The 18,803-nt window shown below is 37.5% G+C and overlaps 1 protein-coding gene across 3 annotated transcripts in view; it reads right to left on the bottom strand.

Moving 5' to 3' along the window:
- Positions 1-18,803, bottom strand: part of CSTPP1 (centriolar satellite-associated tubulin polyglutamylase complex regulator 1) — a gene marked incomplete at both ends in the record, with an annotated part of 199,958 nt that overhangs the window by 114,417 nt on the left and 66,738 nt on the right. For all 3 annotated transcript variants that reach the window (XM_079708337.1, XM_079708336.1, XM_079708335.1), the window contains one exon: positions 1,970-2,100. In XM_079708337.1, the coding sequence (XP_079564463.1) occupies positions 1,970-2,100 (131 nt within the window). The remainder of the gene's footprint in view (positions 1-1,969; positions 2,101-18,803) is intronic.

An 18,803-nucleotide genomic window follows, 5' to 3' on the forward strand; every position in this document is an offset into this window, starting at 1 on the left:
CTGAAAGATGTTCTGAAGTTTCCTGGAGGAAACTGAGAATATATTAAAACTATTTAACCAAAGATCTTAGGATCACCTAGACACAAAGGTTGCATTTGGTATTTAAGAAATCAGAGACTGATTAAGAAGCATGACAATAAATATCCAGCATAAAATCTAGGTCCTACTGGTGGCACAGGAGAAATAGGGAGAACTTGGAGCTGCTTCCTCTCAGCAGCTGGATGAATCATTGGCAGCTGCTATAAGAAAGATAAAGAAAGGGCTTCCCTGGTGGCGCAGTGGTTGAGAGTCCACCTGCCGATGCAGGGGACACGGGTTCGTGCCCCGGTCCGGGAGGATCCCACATGCCGTGGAGCGGCTGGGCCTGTGAGCCATGGCCACTGGGCCTGCACATCCGGAGCCTGTGCTCCACAACGGGAGAGGCCACAACAGTGAGAGGCCCACGTACCACAAAAAAAAAAAAAAAAAAAAAAAAAAAGAAAGATAAAGAAAACCACATCTGCTTAGAGTCTACCACTATATGGATCCCTTGTGATAATAAATAAATTACTGAAGAGGCCCCACTTGTAAGTCATGAAAAAAATTAAGGATATCTGAAGATTATTTTCCATAGTTATCTCCATGTGCTATTTCACAGAAACCAGCTCTAGCTATATGCACCATTCTTCAATATAATGAGTATTTAATATATATTTGCTGACTGGTTAAGGGACAGAGAAAGGATTAGGAAAGACAGGTTCTGATGAAATAGTACAAAATTCATCTATACACTCACAGCTCCCAGTTTTGTTTATGTGGAGACCAACAGATAGTTTTTCTGAGCTAGTTCACTTAAAATTGAGTTCACACTGATTTTCGACTACTAGTCATATATTTTGTAAAGAAGATGATGCTATTCTCAGTACACTTGCACAATAGTGTAATTGAGATGGATGATCTCTAGAGTTACTTGTCAACAGTAGAAATAGCATATTAGTAAATCTGGGTTCTATTTCCAACTTTGCTACTGTGCAATCCTTCTGCAAGTTACACAGTTTTGTTATTTATAAAATGGGCACAATAATATCTACCATACCTATTTCTTAGGATAGTGAAATGATCTAATCAGAAACTAGGTAGAAGGAATTTTAGCAAAAAAGTTTCAGTAGCTATATATAAAGTAGCAGTAGCATCAGTTAGAGCAGCGTAGGGGATCCTGCAAATTCAATGAAAGCAGGGAGCATATGTATTTTCTTACTATAACCCCAGCACCAGGCACATGGTAAGTCTACCAGATATATTTGTTGAATGAATGAGGAAATAGTTTAGGCCTTCCTCTACTTTAAGTTAGGTTTACTATAGAAACTGTCAAAGATATTCGATACTTATTTGGAAAAACATAATATGAAGATGGGAATAAGAACAGGCCTTTGAAAACAGACGTGAACAAAGGTTTTGATGTAGAGACTCTATATCTGAAAATTTTGGAGCAATTTAATCTATTTTAATATTCTGAATGTAAGAATTTAGTGCCATTTTTTAAAAAGAAGCTCTCAATAAGGGTCTTTCACCCTTCACATCACCAAAATAAAGTCTCAGTAGACACATTTTTGATCAGTGTATTTTTTAATATTGTCCTTGGGTTATAATCATAAGATGCTGAACCAACAATATGCAAATTGATCCTAAGTTTCATTTGTTATAAAATGGGAATTATAGTATCTACCACAGAGAGACGTTGTGAAGATTAAATGAATTACTGCACATAGATCTCAGAGTTACACTTGGATCTTGATAAGTGCTTCAGTGACGGTGATGGTGATGGTGATAATAATATTGATGGCAGTATCTCTGACACAAGACAGATAACTCCTTAAAAGGTGTTCCTAGAGCCTTGAAGAGTATGCACTAAAACAGTATTTATACTGAGCAAAAGAAAGAAGTTTGGAGGGAATAAAGGAAGGCAAGAAAAGAATTTGGGAAGACTTACCGCCATTTTTGCCTACAGTTCGGAAGCATCTCCAGAAGGCCCGTAAGAATGATGCCCTATTGTGAGGGGTGGCTTGGATGAAGCTGAATTCCCGAAAAAGAATGTGAGTTCCCTGACATACACTGTTAAAACTGCAAAGAGAAAAATCAAGAAATCATCATTAGATGGATAGTTACAGAAGGCTGGAATTAGAATGAAAAGTCAAGAATATATAGAACAACTGCCCAAAAGGAGAAAAAATTTTTTTTCTCCAAAAAAACTCTGAACTATAGATTAGACCAAGTCCTTCTATGAGGAATTCTCTTCACATAACTATATCTCTTTGAAAACTCTTGGAGTCCAATTCCTCTGAGTGCTTCCCACCTCCTACACACACACACACACACACACACACACACACACACCTCCTACACACACACACACACACACACACCTCCTACACACACACACACACACACACACACACACTGAGGAAGTTTTAATCAGTCATTAGAGCATCTCATATAGTGGGAAATCTTTGTCTTTAGCTGGATGACACTGGCACTCATATCTTTTTGGAGAATACTTCTCCCTCTACCCCACTTGAAATTTATGTTTCCTTAAAGCTATTCTTTTTGTATTCTCTCTGACCTGTATCAGCTGTCTTAAGAACAACATGGCTTATGGGAACATAACTGGATTGTCCGTTCCAGTTTGGGGGTGGTGTTGTATACCTCTCTGACAATAACGTTAGAGGAAAATCCATGTGCCAAAGGATATAAAAGGTTCCAGACAGACACTAAAGGCAAATAAGAAAAACAAGGGTAGAAAGCGGCCCCTGAATGAGAGTATGAAGTAAAGCCCTAGGGCCCAAGTGAGTCATTGTTTAAGCTGGGCTGGGGAAGGGGAAATAATATACTCCATTGCCTTTGGGTTCTTCTGCCAAAGAAATGAAGGCTGTAGAGCCTGATGTAATCTAAAAATGGAAAATCCACCAAAGAATAGGCAATTATCCAGTAATCATCACTACCAAAGGCAGACTTCTGGTTCCAGAAAACTCCTAAAGTCCCTGAGAAGTAAATCATGAGTGGAAAATATGTTAATCTTTGTAGAGAAGCAGACATTAAACTGAAGATGGCAAGCAACAGAGGGATAGTGGTAATTCCAAATGTCACTTTTCATTTGTTTAGCATTTAAAGGGGGAAAAAATTCTGAATCTCTGAATTGAACAGGAAAAAATTTCAGGAGCCATCTAATCCATTTTCCTTTTCCCTGACCAAGTTCAGAGGGAAGTGTTTAACCTGTCTTTAACATAGAGTATATTATCACTTAGGATAAAATTAGCCTCCTTCTGTCAATATAAACAACACTGTATGAAAAAGCAAATTACATACCCTTCTTCCCCCATGGAAAACTAGCATACAAATCTAAGATACTATGAGGAATTCTGAGGCAAAGAATTAGAAGAGAGATTTTTAAAAAGCAACGAAAGTGTTAACCTAATTATGCAGTTTGCAGTGCTGTTGTCTTGAGTAAAGGCAAATGAAAAATAAAGCAAATGAGCTGTTTCAGGCAAATGGAGTAGGCCACATTTCTAGCAAATGAAGTCTAGCAAATGATAACATTCTAGCCTAAATTTATGAAGCTACCCAGTAAAGAATTAGTCCCAAAGTGTGCTACACAACTCCCAGGGGAAAAATGCTGGTGTCTAGGTCATGGTCTAGGCTGTAAAGGAACTAATACTAGTGAAATTATATCCTTAGTGTAGCTTTTAAAAAATATCTTTTTTTAAGCTATGGAGTAACTTATGCATTGAAGAATCTAGCTGAGTCTCATTGTATAGATGAATAGAATATACATAAGAATTTATAAAAGTGGAATTTTATACAACAAACTGATAGGGCAAAGTCTTACAATACTGAATATAAAAAGACATACTGGTATTTACACTGCTGCCTTTAGATAATTCATACCAATAAAATTCACATTTAATTAAAAATAAAAATAATTAGAAATGTTTGATTAGTATGGAGCTAATCAGATGATCAGTATGGAGATCAGAATCACTACCTAAAGAGTTAATAGACAATCTTAGTATAACCAGTGAAATTCTTTTAGATAAGATGGCTGTAAAGAAAAAGCAGAAAATGCGATTGCTCAAAGCTTTACTGTTTCTCTTCAACCTGAAATATCTTTTTCCTACCTCCATCTCTTAAAATTCTATCCATGTCAAATACCATGTTTTGCATGAAATCTTTTCCTGATTCCACCCACCACAGCCAATTCCCATCATATCTCACTTATAACTCTCTAATGGTACTCACAATTTGCTGCCTTGTTTTAAAGTTACTGGACGTATTTCCTCTATTAGACTCTATACAGTAATCAATTAGGCTGCACTCATCTTTGTCTCCATTGCATTACCTAACACATAGTAGATACTGCTCCATAAATGTCTGTGGTAGTTAATTTAAAAAGAAAAGAAAAAAACAGATGAATAACACCAGGCAGAAAGTATCAGGATTTATGTTTGTAACTAGCCATACTAGTGATACTGAAAGTCAAATTTCTACCATCTTTTTAAAAGTCCAGGACTTTGGTCTGATATTAGTATTGTAATACTGCAATACCAGCTTTTTTTTTTTTTTTTTTTAGTATTTGCCTGGCATATCTTTTTCTATGCTTTTAATTTCAATCTTTTTGGGTAATTTTTAAATGATACTTCTTGGGCTTCCCTGGTGGCACAGTGGTTAAGAATCCACCTGCCAATGCAGGGGACACGGGTTCGAGCCCCGGTCTGGGAAGATCCCACATGCCACGGAGCAGCTAAGCCCATGTGCCACAACTACTGAGCCTGCGCTCTAGAGCCCACGAACCACTACTGAGCCCACGTGCCACAACTACTGAAGCCCGCGTGCTTAGAGCCCATGCTCCACAACAAGAGAAGCCACTGATATGAGAAGCCCGCACACCACAACGAAGAGTGGCCCCCGCTCGCCACAACTAGAGAAAGCCCATGTGCAGCAACGAAGACCCAACACAGCCCAAAATAAATAAATAAATAAATAAATAAGTAAATAAAGATATTTCTCTTGTGAGTGCTGTACAGCTGGATTTGGTTTTTTACCCAATCTTACATTCTCTGTATTTTAGTAAGTTTTCTATATATTTGATTAATTTCTGCCATCTTATTTTGTCTTTTTAAAAAAATTAATTAATTTATTTATTTTTGGCTGCGTTGGGTCTTTGTTGCTGCATGCGGACTTTCTCTAGTTGCGGCGAGCAGGGGCTACTCTTTGTTGTGGTGCATGGGCTTCTCATCACAGTGGCTTCTCTTGTTGCGGAGCATGGGCTCTAGGTGCACAGGCTTCAGTAGCTGTGGCTCGCAGGCTCAGCAGTTGTGGCTCGGGGGCTCTAGAGTGCAGGCTCAGTAGCTGTGGCGCATGGGCTTAGTTGCTCCACGGCATGTGGGATCTTTCCAGACCGGGGCTCGAACCCATGTCCCTTGCATTGGCAGGCGGATTCTTAACCACTGTGCCACCAGGGAAGCCCTTATTCTGTCTTTTTTTTAAAAATATTTATTTATTTGGCTGTTCTGGGTCTTAGCTGCAGCACACGGGATCTTCGTTGCCACATGGGGGATCTTTGTTGCGGCATGCAGGATCTTTAGTTGTGGCATGCAGGATCTAGTTCCCTGGGATCGCACTGGACCACCAGGGAAGTCCCTTATTTTGTCTTTTCTGTGAACTGTTATTCTTTGCCTTTTTTTCTTTTCCTACTTTTTAGTGTGTTAGTAAAGTTTTTAAAAAATATCACCCCCCCATTAGTTTGGAAGCTATGACAGAATCCGTAATCTTTTAGTATTTCTCTTAAATTTAACATACATATTTAGCTATACTTTTTTTTTTTTTTTGGCAGTACGCGGGCCTCTCACTGTTGTGGCTTCTCCCGTTGTGGAGCACAGGCTCCGGACGCGCAGGCTCAGTGGCCACGGCTGACGGGTCTAGCCGCTCTGCTGCATGTGGGATCTTCCCAGACCGGGGCACGAACCCGTGTCCCCTGCATTGGCAGGCGGACTCTCAACCACTGCGCCACCAGGGAAGCCCTAGCTATACATTTTTTAAATGTCAAATTAATCATCTTTATCACTCTCCAAAACAAGGAACAAAGTACACTTAAATAACTTATTAGCACTCTTCTCATCTTCTGATACTATTTTCTAGAATTTGAATTCTACCTTTTTTTTTTAATTGAAAAACTTTTTTGTATTGTGGTAAGATATATATAATATTTATCATTTTAACCATTCATAATATTTATCATTTTAACCACTGTAAATGTCCAATTCAGTGGCATTAAACATATTCACAATCTTATGTAACCATCATCACTATCTATACCCAAAACTTTTTCATCATGCCCAAGAAAAACTCTGTATCCATTTAAAAAATGGCTCCCCCTTCTAGCCTCCTCCCAGACTCTGGTAACCTGTATTCTACTTTCTGTCTCAATGAATTTGCCTATTCTAGGTACCTCATTTAAATGGAATCATACAATGTTTGTCCTTCTATTTCTGGATAATTCACTAAGCATAATATCTTCAAGGTCCATCCATGTTGTGGAATACTTCAAATTTCATTCCATTTTAAAACTGAATAGCATTCCATTGCATGTATATACCACATTTTGTTTATCCATTCATTTGTCAGTGGACACTTGGGTTGTTTCTACGTTTTGACTGCTGTGTAAAATGCTATGGACTTGGGTGTACAAATATCTGTTCATGTCTCTCCTTTCAATTCCTTTTTGATACATGCCAAGGAGTAGAATTGCTGCATCAAAGAGTAGTTCTAAGTTTAATATTTTGAGAAACCACCAAACTGTTTTCCACAGTGTCTGTACCATTCTATATCCTCACCAGCAATGCAGAATGGTTCCAATTTCTTCATGTTCTTGTCAACGTCTGTGATTCCACCACCTCTTTTTTATTTTTGGCTGTGCTGTGTGGCATGCGGGATCTTAGTTCCCTGACCAGGGATTGAACCCACGTCCCCTGCTATGGAAGCATAGAGTCTTTTTTTTTTTAATAAATTTATTTATTTATTTATTTATTTATTTATTTTTGGCTGCGTTGGGTCTTCGTTGCTGTGCGTGGGCTTTCTCTAGTTGTGGCGAGCGGGGGCTACTCTTCGTTGTGGTGCACGGGCTTCTCATTGCAGTGGCTTCTCTTGTTGAGGAGCACGGGCTCTAGGTGTGCGGGCTTCAGTAGTTGTGGCTCGCGGGCACTAGAGCACAGGCTCAGTAGTTGTGGCGCATTGGCTTAGTCGCTCCACAGCATGTGGGATCTTCCCGGACCAGGGCTCAAACCCATGTCCCCTGCATTAGCAGGCAGATTCTTAACCACTGTGCCACCAGGGAAGCCCTGGAAGCATGGAGTCTTAACCACTGGACCGCCAAGGAAGTCCCAACCACCATCTGCTTTTTTAATTCCTCTCTTAGCAGGTGTGAAGTGGTATCTCATTGTGGTATTGATTTGCATTTCCCTAATGACTAATGATGTTGAATATCTTTTCATGGGCTCATTAGCCATTTGTATATTTTCTTTGGAAAAATGCCTATTTAAGCCCTTTGTCCTTTTATGAATTGTGTTGTTCATTTTTTGTTGTTGCTGAGTTGTAAGAGATCTTTACATAATCTGGATATGAATCCCTTATTAGATATGTGATTTGCAAATATGTACTCTCATTCTGTAGGTTGTCTTCTCACTTTCTTGATAGTATCCTTCGATGTACAAAAGTTCTTCATTTTGATGAAGTCCAATTTACCTATTTTTTCTTTTGTTCCCTGTGCTTTTGGTGTCATATCCATGAAATCATTGGCAAATTCAATGTCAAGAAGACATTGGATTGTTTTCTTCTAAGAGTTTTATAGTTTTAGCTCTAAGTTTATGTCCTTGATGCATTTTGAGTTAATTTTTATATAAGTTGTGAGGTAAGTGTTCTTTCCTTTGCAGATAGGTATCCAGTTTTCCCAGCACCACTTGTTGAAAGACTTTTTGAGCAGTCCTTTCCCCAGTGAATGGTACCCTTGGCCCCCTTCTTAAAATCAACTGATCTTACATATGAGGGTTTACTTCTGAGTTCTCTCTTCTATTTCAGTGGTCTATATGTCTGTCCTTAAGCCAGTTCCACACTGTTCCAATTACTGTGGCTTTGTATTGAGTTTCAAAGTTGGGAAGTTTGAGCCCTCCAACTTTATTCTTCTTTTTCAGGATTGTTCTGGCTATTTGAGGCCCTTGCAATTCCACATGAATTTGAGGATTGGTTGTTCTATTTCTGTGAAAAAAAGCTGTTGTAATTCTGGTAGGGATTGTGTGGTATCTGTAGACTGCTTTGGGTAGTACTGACACCTTAACAATGTTAAGTCCTCCTTTCCAAGAACATGGGATGTCTTTCCATTTATTTAGGTCGTCTTTAATTTCATTCAGCAGTGTTTTACAGTTTTCACTGTGCAAGTCTTTCATCTCTTTGGTTAGATTTATTTCTAAGTACTTAATTCTTTTAGATGCTCTTGTGAGTAGAATTACTTTCTTAATGTCCTTTTTGGATTGTTGATTGCTGGAATAAAAACACAACTGATCCTGCCTCTGTGTATCCTGCATCTTTACTGAATTCATTTATTAGCTCTAGTAGCTTTTTTTGTGGATTCTTTGGGATTTTCTGTACATAGGATCATGTCATCTGCAAACAGATAATTTTACCTCTTCCCTTCCAATTTGGATGTCTTTTATTTCTTTTGACTCTACTTTTTTTTAATGTAAAAAATAGTTATTAATTTTTAGTCAATAGTTACTTAAGTTTACAAACATTTCATACCAATTTTCATCCTCATTACTATTTTTTTGCTCCTTCTCTCTTGGTTCAATTATTTTCTTGCTAAAGTTCATCCTCTAAGAAATGTCCATTTCAATTTTTTGGATTTGACACCAAAACAAAGGCAACAAAAGAAAAAATAAACAAGTGGGACTATATCAAATTAAAGAACTTCTGCACAGTAAAGGAAACCAGCAACAAAATGAAAAGGCAGCCTACTTAATGGGAGAAAATATTTCAAATCATATTCTGATAAGGGGTTAATATCAAACTATATAAAAAACTCATACAACTCAATAGCAAACAAAAACAAAACAAAAAAACAATCTGATTAAAAAATAGGCAGAAGATCGGAATAGACATTTTCCCAAAGAAGTCATACAGATGGCCAACAGGTACATGAAAAGGTGCTCAACAGCACTAATCATCAGGAAAATGCAAATCAAAACCACAATGAGACATCACCTCACACCTGTTAGAATGGATATTTTTAAAAAGGCAAGAAATCGCAAGTGTTGGCAAGGATGTGGAGAAAAGAAAACACTTGTGCACTGTTGATGGAAATGTAAATTGGTGCAGCCACTATGGAAAGCAGTGTGGAGGTTCCTCAAAAAATTAAAAATAGAACTACCATATGATCCAGAAATTCCATTTCTGAGGATTTATCTAAAGAACTGCTCAAAAAGATATCTGCACCCCCATGTTCATTGCAGCATTATTTATAGAAACCAAGATATAGATGCAAGCTAAGTGTCCACTGACGGGTGAAGTGATGATAGAGAAAATGTGATATACATACACAATGGAATATTATTTGGCCATAAAAAAGAAGGAAATTTTGCCATTTGTGACAACAAGAATGGACCATGGGGGCATTCTGCTAAGTGAAATAAGACAGAGAAAGACAAATACTGTATTATCTCACTTATATGAAGAATCTGAAAAACAAAACAACAAAAAAACAATCTCATAGATACAGAGAAGAGACTGATGGTTGCCAGAGGCAACCATTTTGGAGGATGGGCAAAATGGGTGAGGGGGTCAAAAGGTACAAACTTCCAGTTATAAATAAGTCATGGGGATGTAATGTACACCATGTGACTATAGTTAATAATACTGGCCCATTTAAAAGCTGCTAAGAGAGTAAATCTAAAAAGTTCTCATCACAAGAAAAAAATTCTGCAACTATGTGTGGTGATGAATAATAACTAGGCTTACTGTGGTGATCATTTCACAATATATACAAATACCAAATCATTATGTTGTACACCTGAAACTAATATAACGTTGTATGTCAATTATGCCTCAAGGTAAAAAAATTGAAAGAAAAAAAAGAAAGGTCCATTTCACAACATATATGTATGTCAAGTCATTATGCTGTACCCCTTAAATTTATATAGTGCTGTATGTCAATTATATCTCAGTAAAACTGGGGGGGAAAGTTGGAAATTATTCGAGAAAAAAAGTAAAGAAAGAATGGTCCACAATCACTTATCTGAAATCCTTGGGACCTCTCTGTTTTGGAACTGACAAATTTTTGGATTTTATAAAGGCAACATGTTGGACAAACTAGCTGTGGTATAACACAACCACTGGGGCTGGGGAAGCAGCCCAGAGTCAAGCATATTAAAATTTCCACAGTGAAACATATAGTCACACTTGGTAGGATAAATAAAGACCAAAGACAGCCTCATAAACTAGTTCAGGTCAAGTGTGCCCACAAATGAGTTTGCTGAAAACTTACCAAAAAAACCTTGTTTTTTAAGCTTTTTTGATTTCTGAATTGTGAATTTCTGAATACTCATAGACCTGTCATTTACACAAAAGTCTGTGGGTGGTAAATACTCTTGCTTTTCATATGCCTGAAAATATCTTTATTTTACCCTCTGGAGTTATGATTTAACCAGGTGGAGAATTCTGGATTGCCATTTATCTTCCCTCAGCACTTTAAGGATACTACTCCATTGTCATCTGGCACCTATCATTGTTGTCAAGATGCCACCAGTCAAACTCCTGACATTCTTGATGGAGTTAATCATTCTTATCATTCATATAAGCTATTTTCTCTATTGTTAATGTTCTGCAGATTCTACAATGTGTCTACCATGTAGGTTTATTTTTGTTTATCTTGCTCAGGACTTTCACCTGACTTATGTATTTTGTCAAATATGTAAATTCCTCAGCCAGTATCTTTTAAAATATTGCTTCTTTGCCATTTTCTCTATCCTTTTCTTCTAAGTCTCCTATTAGATATACATTGTTGCCTCTCAGTGTCTCTCACCTGTCCTTTTATAGTTTTTAGCTCTTAATCTTTGTGTTACACTTAGAATTATCTTCTAAATTATGAATTCTCTATTCTATTATGTCTGGTCTAGAGTTCATTCTCTCTCAGTTTTTAAAAAATTCAATTCACTGTTTTATTTCTAGAACTTTCAACTCGTCTTTTAAGGCTTATACATGGCTTTGTTTCATTTTGCCTGTTCTTGTTTCCCAATTTTTGTTCTCTCTTTATTTATTTTTTTATTGAAGTATAATTGATTTACAATGTTGTGTTAGTTTCTCATATACAGCAAAGTGATTTAGATATATATATATATATGTATATATTCTTTTTTATTATAGGTTATTACAAGATATTGAATACAGTTCCCTGAGCTATACAGTACAACCCTTGTTGTTTATCCATATTTTGTTCTCCTTTTATATTACTACTATTCCTTCCTTTTTCTCCCTGAGGATCCTAAACTTCATTTCAAAATCAATTTAAAATAATTAATTAACTTTATTTTCTCTGGAGTAAATTTATATTTCAATTGCTGGGTTTATTGGCTCTTTTTCTTAGCAGCAGTTTTCCTTATATGTTTTGGAATTGCAGTGTGCAAACTCATCTTAAGTGGCAGGCTTTATTCTCTCTACTTGTTTATTCTCTCACTGTCTCCTGGAGACAGATCCTAGTTCAGAACTAGGTCTTATATTGGATGACTTAAGACTCCATTCCTGATGATACTGGGGATATCACAGAGACCACAGAGACTATCACTGAATCCCTGAGTAGCTTAGACCTGAGTAGCAAGACTAAGTTCTGACTACAAGGGTGTCTGCTTCCTCTTGTACTCCCAGGTTTTATATAAGCCATTTTCCAGATAGCAATAATATGTCTTTTTATGAATCCCCTTTAAAGGGGTGGAAGAAGAAAAGTCTGGCTTTAGTCTCTTGCCCTGTGTGTGACACTCTGCCTTTACTATTCCACGAGAAATGAGCACTTAGTTACCTATGCTTGCTTCTGAACCCAGAGCACAGGAGGCCTAAGGTTTTAGTCCAATTAACATTGTGGTTTTGTTTAGTTCCTGGTCTATAGGTGAATTTATATTGATTTTACACATGGCTATATCCTTTAAATTTTCTCTCAGAAAATTTTATCATTACCATGTGTTTGGAATGGATAGGAGGACCAAATCACAAACACTGCAAGCCATTATGACCAGAAATCCAAAACAAACTTTCTACCTGCATAAAAATGTACCTTCTTGGAGCTTCCCTGGTGGCGTGGTGGTTGAGAGTCTGCCTGCCAATGCAGGGGGCACGGGTTCGTGCCCCGGTCCGGGAAGACCCCACATGCAGCAGAGCGGCTAGGCCCGTGAGCCATGGCCGCTGAGCCTGTGCGTCTGGAGCCTGTGTTCCGCAGCGGGAGAGGCCACAACAGTGAGAGGCCCGCATACCGCAAAAAAAAAAAAAAAAAAAAAAAGTACCTTCTTATTAATTTTTCATTGTATTTAACTAAACTGAAATGTTCTTTAATAGCCATGAATCTTGAGAACAAATTAGTGGTTACCAGAGGGGAGAGGGGTAGATGGAGGGGCAAAATCAGTGGAGGGGATTCAGAGGTACAAACTACTAGGTATAAAATAAATAAGTTACAAAGATGTAACGTACAACACAGGGAATATAGTCAATATTTTATAATAACTTTGTATGAAGTGTAATCTATAAAATATCGAATTACTATGCTGTACATCTGAAATTAATATAATATTGTAAGTCAACTATACTTCAATAAATAAATAAAATTGGATCACAAATTTTGAAAAAAGAAGTTATCAATCTTACTTGTAAAATCAAACAAAAAAGTTCCTAAAAATATCTTAAAGGCCATACAAAAGTATATCAGATGCCTGCCTCAAACAGAGTTCTCCAAAAACCAGTATTTAAACTTCATTGAGCAAATTCTTTCATTTTCCTTAAGTTGTTGGTTTTATTCCCTTGAGATGTCAACTTTTTTTAGCTTGAAATAATTTCAAATTTACAGAAAAGTTATAAGAATAGCACAAAGGATTCCTGCATATCCCTTACCTAGATTACCTGAATGTGAATATTTTACTACATTTGCTCTCAGTATAACATTCTTTCTCATTCTCTCTCTACTCTCTGTCACACCCATACATATATGTATAAATATAGATATTTATATATATTATATTTCAGAACTGCTTAAGAGTAAGTTGTAGACATGATGCTCCTTCACCCCTAAACACAGTATGTATTTCCTAAAAAATAAGTAATTCTCTTATGTAACAATAGTACAATGAACAATATCAGAAATTAAAATCAATATAATACTTTTATCTAATCTACAGACCTTATTAAGATTTCACCAATTGTTCCAGTAATGTCTCCTTTATAGGAAAAGAAAATTCAAGATGATACATTGCATTCAGTTGTCATGATTTTTTAGTCTCCTTTAATCTGAAACAGTTCCTAGGTCTTTCTTTGTATTTCATGACATTGACATTTTTAAAGAGTACAGATTGTACTCCAATTTGGGTTTGTCTGATGTTTCCTCATGATTAGATTCAGGTTATACTCTTTTGGCAGGATTATCACAGAAGTGATGTCACAGAAGTTTTCCCAGTGCATCATATCAAGAGGCACTTGCTGCGGATTAGTCTAATTACTGGTGATATCAACTTTGGTCATTTAGGTAAAGCAGTGTCTGCTAGGTTCACCCACTGTGGAGCTATCCTTTGTGATCAGTAAGTATCTTGTGGGGAGATACTTTGAGGCTGTGGAAATATACTGTTACTCTTCAAACTTTCATTTGCTACTTTCAGCATCTACTGATAATTCTTGCCAGAAACAATAAAAATTATGATGGTTTTGCCAGATGGTTATTTTTCCCCTAATTACATCATTTCATCTACCTTTATAAGTTGACTTTCTACAATAAAGAGAAGATACATGTAAATATTTTTATTTCTTGTTCTTTCTTATACTATAGGTAGCATAATACAGATATTCTTTTGTCCAATTCATAGGGATCTGATGATTTTTTTTTAAGCTGTCGTGAATAAAAAGTTCAAGAACTCTCTGTTTGGATCCTCTGGCCAGAAGAGAACCAAAGATATCAAAATTAAAATGTCTCTGAATTATATCATTTTTATCTTAAAAGGTATAAATAAATTTATTAAAATGAAATTGAGAACAAATGTCTCAAATTGATTTTAACAAGAAAATAAATTATTTAAATTTCATAGTTTTCGCATTTTATTTGCTTAATAGTTAATTAACTCTAGAGTAACAGATCAAGAAAATACAGCAGAAGCTGTGTTTAAAATTAATGACTTTATAACCAGACATTTGTAAACATGTTAAGTAGTGAGTTCTTGATAAAATTTCATTTTCTCATTTAATAACAAAGGCTGTTTACACAGAAAAAAGTCAACAGACTTCTATTAAATGGTATCTGTTTTCTCCTGAAAAACTAAAGAAGTTCTAAGAATTCGTTTATGGTATCAATTCCACATAAACACCTTAATTTTGGATATTAAAAAGCAAAAAGTCAGAATTGATTTAAATTACTTTGGTGAAGTGGCCAGTAACTCAAGGACTACCAAGGAAAGAATTAAATATAAATGTCATCGTAGTAGATTTACATACATAGCCATTCACATTCTAGATAAAGAAATAACAAAGAGCAAAAGGACCAAATTAAAATATTCCAGTTCATTTTCAATGTGCCAAGAGGCAAAAGTTCAAAATTCCTATAGTATTTCATATCTTCCAGGTACTCCTTGCTCTTACTCAACATGAAAACTGCTAATGAGCACTGACCTACACAGTTAATTGGATTGCAGCAGTTTGGTCTTCTTAGGCCAGTCTCTTATCTCCTTTTTTCTTTCTAAAATCAGGCAAGCTCATTAGAATATACTATCTTCTGTTAGAATTGGGACTGTTTTTTGCTGTTTTGAGTTGAGCTTTATTTGCAAGAAATCCTAAACAGATCTACCAAAAAAGTAAAATATGAGAACAGATCACACCCAATTATGCAGCACAAACTGGCCACACCAAGGTGATAAATACACAGGGTAGAGATCAACCTCTGAAAAATAAATGAGATCAAAGATCCAAACATTTTAGAAAGGATCATGATTTAAAGTAACCCTTTATTACTTCTGGAAGCAAAAGGAAAAAAGATATTCCATATAGAGGGAATAGAAAACTTTTATGGCATATTTCCCATTAATGGATTGGAAAAATTAGCAGACTGGCGTTTTATGCTGCAGAAAGTCACCAAACCCTAAAGATGTATTCCTGAGGCGTGGTTTGGTCCCTAGAACTAACTAAGCCTGGGTTTGTTCTTTCCTTCCTTGTGAAGTTCAGATGAAGCCTAAGCCCTTAAATGTTTTCTTTCCATTGCCTACCTGCTATAGAATTTTGCAATGCTAACTTGATGAGAGAAATCAGTGAAGCATGTCAGCTTGGTCTACGTTGCAGAACCCCAAAGTATTATAGTTTCGGCAACACACTTGAATAGAAGTTACCTCACACCAATTTATTATAGTGCTACAAAGAAATTTCTGCATTAAAGTTCAATGCAGAATTTCTAAAACCATCTAACTCTCTACTGAGCTGTTATAATCTATTGTTCAAACATACAATACACTTATAACAGGAAAAAAATAAATGAACATCATGACCCTGTATCCAAGGAGAAATTTGACCAAGTGTGTGTGCTTTTTAAAATTAATTAATTAATTGATTGATTTTTGGCTGCTTTTGGTTCTTCGTTGCTGTGCGTGGCTTTCTCTAGTTGCGGCGAGCAGGGGCTACTCTTTTTTTTTTTTTTTTTTTTTTTTTTTTTATGGTATGCGGGCCCCTCACTGTTGTGGCCTCTCCTGTTGCGGAGCACAGGCTCTGGACGCCCAGGCTCAGCGGCCATGGCTCACGGGCCCAGCTACTCTGCGGCATGTGGGATCCTCCCGGACCGGGCACAAACCTGTGTCCCTTGCATCGGCAGGCGGACTCTCAACCACTGCGCCACCAGGGAAGCCCCAGGGGCTAACTCTTCGTTGCGATGCAAAGACATCTCATTGCGGTGGCTTCTCTTGTTGTGGAGCACGGGTTCCAGGTGCGCGGGCTCAGTAGTTGTGGCTTGTGGGCTCTAGAGCGCAGGCTCAGTAGTTGTGGTGCACAGGCTTAGTTGCTCCGCAGCATGTGGGATCTTCCCAGACCGGGGCTCGAACCCGTGTCCCCTGCATTGGCAGGCAGATTCTTAACCACTGTGCCACCAGGGAAGCCCACCAAGTGTGGTTTTAACATATGGTACATTTGGAATATGGTTCTGCTCATAGATATGCATCAGGTGAATCGACTGCAGGTTATCTTCTCTGTTGGCCAGAAAGATGTAAGTGTAAGCAGTATAGAAAATAGAAAGCTGCCATGCTGCAGGTGGACGCTCACAATCCTCTTCATCTTCTCATTCTCAGCACTGGCTAAACCAGAACTAGAATATCTGAGATCATTGGCTTCTAAAAAAAAAAATCTCCAATTTAGGAAGAAATCCAACAGGGACTAATCAATCTTCAGTCACTGTCTAGGGATAGGTGAACGAATTTGTGAGAACTGAGCTGCCCCTGTGGTGGATGAGATTGGTAATTTCTGCAACAGTAAAACAACTAAATCAGAAGCTTATCGGTTCACTCTAATGCCTTAGCATTGGCATTTCATACCAAGGTTTTTTTCTGCCTGACTGAGTAATCCTCAGTAGCAGAGCTAGTTTTCAGACCATGACATCAGTGAGATCATATTCTACTGCATTATGAAGTGAAAAACTCATGAGACAGCCTCAGGCCCCGAGAGCTATGAAAAGCTTCTGCAATGGGAAGCATAAGCAGTGCTGACCTTTTTTCCTTGGTTACTTCACGAAGTACTCTTCTGTCACCAAACCCCAGAGAGAATCTTCTTAAAGCAGCGGAAGAGAGCACTTGTCCCATCCTGGGCAGATGCCAAGGGGAAAGGAGAGTGTTTCCAGATAGGGTGATCACCAAGCAAATTCTCCCCAGAAGACTAAGCAAAGGACTTCGTTCTCATATGCTGCTTCTCTGAAAGTAAACTGCTCTCCTCTGGATCTTTATTCATAACTCAGTTAGGCCCCCTGCCAGAGTTGAAAAATGTTTCAAACTCCCTTTTCAAGCCTTCCAACTTCAAAACTGATTGCCGAAGGCCTGGCATGCTATGGTAAACTCTCAACTGCATATCAATTCCTTACCCACTTGTATCAGTAGAAAAGCAAGATGATTCATTAACATCTGTTTATCCCTTGCAGTTTTAAGTGTTAAGGAACATCTCTTTTATATTGCTCTTTACTCCATGCCAATAGAAACAGGCAAATACATATACCTCAGGATGGGAAATCAATGCACAGAGAGAGCACTGGGAGAAAATTACTGCATACATACTCTTTACAGCATGCTAGAAATTTAAATTACAAAAAGACAACGTAGCAATTTAGAAAATGCTTTTCATATACTATAAAAAAACAGGAAATAAAATTGTGTGTACATTATAATTTTAACTACAATAAAGTAGGTCTACAATAAGGAAAATGATTTAAAAAGTTTAAAAGAATTGTATTTACTCATTGTATTAGGATTGTTAGCTTCTAATTGATTTCTTTGTCTTCCATATATTCTACAATATTATATGTTACATTTTTGTAAGAAAAATATTTTTTAACAACAGTTACCATAAATCTCTAGTTTTTCTCATTCCTACAAGGCCTTTAAACACAGGTCTTGATAACAGAACTTCCAGGAGCTTGCCTAATTTCACTTGAAATCAAGAGTAATTGTGTTCCCATGATTTCTCTGGGGAAACATCTCCTAGCCTTACAGGAAAAATGTCTGGACAAAGAATGTTCCTCCTTAGAATGTTGCAGTATTTCTGTTATGTCTTACCTCCTGCTACATGTTACATCTCACATATTTTCTTATGTGGTCTCTAAACCTGTTACCTGTTATTTCTTTCTCTTTGGCTCTACCTTTCAACCTCTGTATCTCTTTTGTCAACAGGCTCATCCCACCGGTGCTATTTTTTTCTGCTACTGAAGTTAAATTTAGTGCTGCAGGTAAGGCTCTCCTTAGTCATCCTGCCATTCCTTCCCTACAGTGTGATTACTTTCTACCTCCAGACCTCAAAACAGCTTTTGTCTGTTTTACTGCCAGATCACATATTATATTCTTTTTTTTTTTTTTTTTTTTTTTTTTTTTTTTGCAGTACGCGGGCCTCTCACTGTTGTGGCCACTCCCGCTGCAGAGCACAGGCTCCGGACGCGCAGGCCCAGCGGCCATGGCTCACGGGCCCAGCTGCTCCGCGGCATGTGGGATCTTCCCAGACCGGGGCACGAACCCGTATCCCCTGCATCGGCAGGCGGACTCTCAACCACTGCGCCACCAGGGAAGCCCCCATATTATATTCTTATCTAATTTCTTGTCAGTTTTCTTCTTTAGCTTTTTCAGCTCAATACTAGTTTCCTTCCAGGTTTTTCCCACCCATTGCATATCTGAGCTTTGTACAACAGTAGATGACATTTTCTGCCTACAGCTATGGCTTCTAGGATTTTTTGTATCATCCTTTTGTTCTCACTAGGATCCCCAACATGGTCCCATTAGCATCACCTGTAGATCTCATTGAAGACCCAACCCTAT

This window comes from Hyperoodon ampullatus (assembly GCF_949752795.1).
Source record: "Hyperoodon ampullatus genome assembly, chromosome: 7".
NCBI classification, from domain to species: domain Eukaryota; kingdom Metazoa; phylum Chordata; class Mammalia; order Artiodactyla; family Ziphiidae; genus Hyperoodon; species Hyperoodon ampullatus.